The 7,145-nt window shown below is 38.2% G+C and overlaps 1 protein-coding gene across 3 annotated transcripts in view; it reads right to left on the reverse strand.

The window, feature by feature from the left end:
• Positions 1-2,095: 2,095 nt before the first annotated feature.
• LOC107589398 (uncharacterized) overlaps positions 2,096-7,145 on the reverse strand; it is a 45,752-nt gene continuing 40,702 nt past the window's right edge. For 2 of the 3 annotated variants that reach the window (XM_016277818.1, XM_016277819.1), the window contains one exon: positions 2,096-3,475. In XM_016277818.1, the coding sequence (XP_016133304.1) occupies positions 2,519-3,406 (888 nt within the window). In that variant the 5' untranslated portion in view covers positions 3,407-3,475 and the 3' untranslated portion in view covers positions 2,096-2,518. Of the gene's footprint in view, positions 3,476-5,684; positions 5,809-7,145 lie in introns of those variants that run through there. The other variant, XM_016277817.1, reaches the window with a different exon arrangement.

Consider the following 7,145-nt stretch of genomic DNA (forward strand, 5'->3'; position numbering starts at 1 on the left):
AGTTTATGTTTTATGAACTTATCACAGACAGGCTACCTAACAAAATTATATGCCTACTTAAGCATATTCTCAATTACACATTATTTATTCATTTATTTTTGATTATATATCGATCAACGGACAAGTAGCCTATAGGCAAAATATACAGAAAGCAGCATGTTTGTCCTATACTTCTTTACTTAATCGGTTGATCAGATGTAATTAAAACATGTGTAATTAAGAATTCTAGGTATACATCTTTTAAATTGACATGTTCCAGTTTATTAGTTTTAAAATACATTTCTCACACAATAAATATATATATATATAAGAACTCAACTAAAGATTAATAAAATGAACTTAGTAAGGAAAGCAATTTCACCCCAAAGCTGACTTGTTTTCTTATAAACTTGAACTAGTTGGTCAACTTTTTAAGTTTAATTTAAACTGAGTACATAATTATTTGACATCTTTTTCTTGTATTGCAAATAAGTAAACGTATCATCATACTTATAGCTTGCTATATTTAGGCTATATATGGGTTTTGCACTTTAAGTATGCACTGAAAAGAAATCTGGTGTATATGTTCAATAAAAAAATGAGCCAATATCCAATATATTTATATAAGTACACATATAAGAATACTACCACTGATAGTAACTTAGAAAATACACTTGAACTAAAAGTATACTTGGGGAATACTAATAAAGAATACACTTACCCGAGTGTGTGAACTATGCTGTTCACTTAAATTTGATGCCAGAAAGATTAAAGCATTATTTTTAAGGAAGGAAATATTTCTGCATAATAGGATTGAATACAAAGTGAGAGACAACTTAAATGCATCAAGTATTTTATGAAAAAAATAAAATAAAACTACATAGGCAATAAAAGTATAACAATTTATTCAATAGAAGACAGAGGTACATATCATTTGATTGCCTTTATTGTATGCTATCCATTTAAATGTATGATGATGAATGAGGGAATGCAAATTGGCTGATATTCTATCAAATAATGTGACTAAATTTGTATTTTGTTAAGACAGTAAGTCCATCCAGCACATCATAGAGTAGAAAAACACACTGGATTTTCAAGATACATTAAGTGAAAATAACTAGTCTATAGTCTCTGATGGGTGCTTAAAGGGATAGTTCACCCAAAAATGAAAATTTGATGTTTATCTGCTTACCCCCAGGGCATCCAAGATGTAGGTGACTTTGTTTCTTCAGTAGAACACAAATTATGATTTTTAACTCCAGCCGTTGCAGTCTATCAGTCGTATAATGCATGGCAATGGTAAAAAAATCTAGGAGAAAAAAAAATCATGCAAAGCCAAATCCAAATAAACCCTGTGGCTCGTGACGACACATTGATGTCCTAAGACACGAAACGATCGGTTTGTGCCAGAAACCGAACAGTATTTATATCATTTTTTACCTCTGATTCACCGCAATGTCCAACTTCCTTGAGTGCACGCACGGCGTGAGGTGTGTACGCGCTCTGGCGTAGTTTACATAAGCGCCGGAAGTGATCTCTTGCGTGTATACGTCACTCATTGTTTACACAGTGCAGTCATTGTAGGTACGATGGCTAATCAAAATGGTACTTACTTGCGCTTATCCGGATTGTTCAAACCAACTTAAAACTAAAAGATTACGTTCTCTCGCGCGAACTCATTCGGGAGTGGTGACTTTCCACGTATTCCCAACTTCTGAGCCTGCTCGCCTGAAGTTATGGTTGATTGCTCTTCGGCTGGATATCAACACACTTTACACCATTAACGTAAACTACGCCAGAGAGCGTACACACCTCACGCACCGGATGCCGTGCATGCGCTCAAGGAAGTTGGACATTGCGGTGAATCAGAGGTAAAAAAATGATATAAATACTGTTCAGTTTCTGGCACAAACCGAACGTTTCGTGTCTTAGGACATCAATGTGTCGTCACGAGCCACAGGGTTTAATTTGGATTTGTCTGTGCATGTTTTTTTACTCTCAGCTAGATTTTGTTACCATTGCCATGCATTATATGACTGATAGACTGCAACGCCTGGACTTAAAAATCATAATTTGTGTTCTACTGAAGAAACAAAGTCACCTACATCTTGGATGCCCTGGGGGTAAGCAGATAAACATAACATTTTAATTTTTGGGTGAACTATCCCTTTAACTTCCCTATTATAGTGACATTTTCTCCAGAGCTGGGAAACGTCCTTCAAACGCAGAATGAAGAAAAACAAGAGGTTGTAGACATTAATAGTCCTCATCTCACTCTTTTTTCTTTTTTTATATGATTTCTTCAGCATTGTATATTCCCATCTTTCCAAACACAATTTGCAATTGTAGATTTTCTCTACCTTATCCATTAAAACAAGACATTGAGGCCTCCCTCTCTTTCGTGGAGGACCATTGGCGACATCAAGGCTGATTTTGACGCTAGCTAATTTGTCTCTGCCACTTTACGAACTAGATTTAGCGCCATACTTGTGCGGTCTTCCTCTTGCCCTTTTTACCTTGGGACCTTCGATGATGGGATTTATGCTTGGTTTTCCAAGGGGCTTTGACTGTCTCCGCTTGCAACCTTGGTAGAACCTGCAGGACAACCCCTCTTTTTCTTCAACGAGCCCGCTGGCCTCCCTCTCTTTCGTGGAGGGCCGCTGGCGGCATCAAGGCTGATTTCAACGCCAGCTTGTTTGGCTCCGCCACTTTGCGAACCGGATTTGGCACCGTACTTGCGTGGTCTTCCTCTACCTCTTTTTACCTTGGGACTTTTGGTGATGGGATGAATGCGTGGTCTTCCGAGCGGCTTTGACAGTCTTCGCTTGCGCTGTAAACTCAACCTGTGAAGTCTCTCTGATTCTTCCTCAGGCGTGAGCGGGATCTTTCTTGGCCTACCAGGCAGTTTTATCTTTTTTGGTCGACCACGTTTCTTCACATTGGTCTCTGTGTCTTTGTCAGGTGAAAAGTTGTTCATCTTGTTTGATGGCCTGGCACTGTGTTTCTTGGCAGTGACCTTCTTATTGGGTGACCCTCGTGGTCTGCCCCTTCCTCTTTTTACCTTGGGATCTTCGGCGATGGGATGAATGCGTGGTCTTCCGAGCGGCTTTGACAGTCTCCTCTTGCGCTGTAAACTCAACCTGTGAAGTCTCTCTGATTCTTCCTCAGGTGTGAGCGGGATCTTTCTCGGCCTGCCGGGCATTTTTATCTTCTTTGGTCGACCACGTTTCCTCACCTTGGTCTTTATGACTATGTCGGGAGAAAAGAAGTCCACCTTTTTAGATGGCCTGGCATTGTGTGTCGGCGCTTTCTCGGTAGTGAACTTCTTATTGAGCGACCCCCGTGGTCTGCCTCGTCCACGTTTGGGTGGATGGGTGCTGCCGTTGGGCAGAGGGCTCTCGGTTCCTTCTTTATTCTCAACCTCCATCACGTTGCAGCTTCTCGCTCACAACTTCAGGCGTATCAGTGCCACACTCTTCTGTTTGGTGCTGAGAATCTGAAAACAACAAGATGAGAGGGAGAAAATGGTTTGAGATGAAGATACAAGACATTATTTGAATTAAGCACTTGAATTGACACTTCATATTGTTTTCCCTCCAAAACCAGAATTTACAATTTACCACAAAAAACAATTTTTGTGCAAATGTACAACAACAAGCAAAGCAAATTTCCCCCACCATCTTGTGTACAACTTTAATTATTTTATATTCTTAAAAGAAAACTAATTTTACAAAGGTGGAATTGTTCAATGAAATGCAGTCCTTAAGTTTTGCCTCTGTCACCATCTCTTTTTGAAATCCTGCAATTGCAGCGGTTTGCGGAATTATCTTCGTTGCGTGGGTTTTGCACCGGCACGTGCTCCTCAAAACATTAGATTCATCTAATTGCACCGGCACACACTCCTCAAAACATTAGATTCATCTGCGCTGGAGCAGCGCAGATGAATCTAATGTTTTGAGGAGTATGTGTGGCACTCAGTCACCGCACCAGTGTGGATATTTACTGTACTTCACAATCACAGATTCTAGCCAACGTCTTGGAATATACGACCCAAATAAGAATTTTCACCGTATATTGTCATCTGAACAAGTTAGTAACAAGTCTGCCACGTTTGTTCTGACCAACTGAGGAAAAAAGCATAAATCGAGCTACCAATGGCGATTTAATCTAAATTAGCTCATATCACATCAAACCGTGCAAATTATTATTATTGTTATACTTTCTCAAATTGTTTATGTTAACAACATCAGCGTTACGTGACTATGTGATTATAGTGTGTATAAGAGAGTAGATATAAATTTCTGTACAGTCTAATATCTAATTGTCATACCAATCAAATTTCATATTAAATTCTTTTAACCCAAAAAGCTCCCTTCCGACTGGTTGTCTTTAAAATACAAATCTTGTGTAATCCCAGGCTATCTGTAATAATCAGAAGCCCATTTAAAACTGCAATATAATTTAATTTAATTCACATGTGTTTCTTAAACACAATCCTTTCTGGATTACAATCTGCCATTAAAATGATAAATTTAATTATTTCAGCTGATGTGAGAAAAGGCTATAAACGATTGGCCACCTGCAGGACCCTCACATGTGATATAGGGACAACTTCTTTATGTTTACATACGTGGCGTAACGACGCGGCAGCATGCTCGAATTTCCCGCGAAAACCTACCCGAACCACTCAAATGAAAAACATTATTATAAGCTAACAGTTGTGAAACAGGATGAAGTAAGGCGATAGTTTTGAACGCTGGCTGGTTATGTGCTTGCTCAAATATTGATTACGGACTGCAGCTTTAAATAAGTTTACTGCAGACAATGAAAAAGGAATAAATTAATATAAAACAGACTTTAAGTCTAGGTGATCAAAATCAATTATTATTTACAAGATATTATTTAATATATTTGTTTGGCACTTAGGACTATTGTGTTTAATTACAAAATATTAACCATTCAACAACTTCACTGAATCTATTTATAAAGTTCATTCACAACTGATAAAATAATGCTAAGGCTATTAATATTATAGTTTTTAGATGATAAAAATCGTTTGTAAAAAAAAATAATAGCAAAAAATACGGAAGTAAATTAAAATTACACAACTGAATTAAATGCTGTTTTTGGCTAAGAAAGCGCTAAAACAGCTAAAAAAACATGTACGTTAATTATATACACACAAACAAATATTTAAATATGAAAATGCACTCACTAAAAACCCTTTTCATAAGAATGGAGGAGATATGAGTTGCATGTTTTTTTTTTGATAATTGTGTGAGAGGTTTATTTGAAAACGGACCGCATCGACTGAAGCACAGTTGCAGACTCGAGACAATAGAAAACCCATCTCGCCAACGAATCGGCTAACTTACATCTTTATCACAGCATGAAAAATACTACATCGTTTTTACAGCGAGATCTTACAGATTACAAAACATTGTGTTTAAATTCTAAATGAGTTAAAAATATACACTATTTCACGCAGTATAACAGGCATAAAAGAGCGGATGCAGTAGACTGGCTGCCATCATGTAACGTTACAGTGAAGCCCGCGAGCTTTTGTAGTTCCAGGTAAAATGTGAGGCACTGGCGATTTTTGTTAGCTGCCTGCTAACACGACTAAGACAACTTTTCAATGGAAAAAACGACTACTTTCATTCGTTCGATAATAAAAATCGGCAAATATTCGAAACACAACGCACCTTACTCGCAAAGCGCTTTCACAACAGCAGAGATGATGGACGGTGGGCGACTCTGATTATTTGAAAGGCAAAATGCCAGTTCTTCCTCGTCTCTCGCTCAGCGTCGACGGTTCGTGGCACAGCGCCGCCTACTGTGGTGGAGAGTGCGAACGTGAAGAATCAACGTATGGGTCAAATTAAATAAATAAACAGTTATGTGTGAACGTATTGTGATAGAGTCCAATCACGTAAGCTGTATCTTTTTATAGCCGAAGAAAACACGAGTAAAATCGTTCCAGTTATGAGCTGCTGAAAAGAAATATGCATTCTAAAAAGTGGAAAAAATGGGAAAAGGTTATTTGAGCATTTTTTTAATTTAAAGACCTATAGCATTTCTTTAATAACACACATAAAATGCCAAATCCTTCCTCTGTATCATTCAGTGTATCATCTGATTCATTCAGTTATGAACCAAAAATTAAATGTTTGCATTCCTTGGAGGAACATACACTCAAGAAATGGGAAGATGGCTCATTTTTTTCGTTTTGTTTAACAAATGGAAAACGAGATTTTGGCTCGACGTCTCTTATTTTGTTTGTGGTTTACAAATCGGTTTATGGCTTAGATATTTCATTTCATGTGGGCGGCACTGAAACGTCTATTTCATTTGATTGGTCAAACAGCCACCAAAATTCCCTTAATCTTTTCACATATAAGTCATTGTACTATTAAAAACATCCTGTAAGTTTCATAGCTCAAAACTTTCTCGTTAGTCTAAAAACAGCTTATATTGAAGCCAGTCTGCGAAAATGACAGCTTGTGGACAGGCCCCTAACCAGCTATGAGGCCACCGAGGTCCGGACCTCGGTAAATTTTTCATGTTCAAAAATAAAATGTGTTCTTTGAATGACTAATTTGCTGTTAAACTCCACATATGAATGCCTGCATGACTTGTATTATTCGGTTTAGACAGTTTGCAAGAATGTTTAGCGTCCCTGGTATGAAAATGATCGCTGCGACACGCTGGAGGAGTTAACGAAGCTTGAGAGAGTTGTGAGTGAAGGCGTGGGCGCAGCATCCAGATCCAGCCATTATAAGCTTTTTTGGACTCGTCTATTCCACTTAAAGGGGTCATATGATGCGATTTCAAGTTTTCCTTTCTCTTTGGAGTGTTACAAGCTGATTGTGCATAGATAAGATCCCTGAAGTTGCAAAGACTAAAGTCTGAAATCCAAAGAGATATTCTTTATCAAAGTTAAGACTCTGCCACGCCCCCCCCTAAAACACCCCCACATATCTACCTCAACTATGTGGAAATATTTGCATAATGCCGCCCAAATGTGCACGCAAAGAAAGAAGGCGTGGTTTCAGTAACCGCAGTTAGTGTTGAAGCAGCCATGTCAGGAAGACGCTGTGTGTTTCTAGGCGAAAGCAAAAGCACTTTATTTGGCCTTCCAGAAGTAGATGCATTTAGGAATCTTT

The sequence above is a fragment of the Sinocyclocheilus grahami genome, unplaced genomic scaffold (genome assembly GCF_001515645.1).
Source record: "Sinocyclocheilus grahami isolate Dianchi unplaced genomic scaffold, SAMN03320097.WGS_v1.1 scaffold116.1, whole genome shotgun sequence".
NCBI lineage: Eukaryota > Metazoa > Chordata > Actinopteri > Cypriniformes > Cyprinidae > Sinocyclocheilus > Sinocyclocheilus grahami.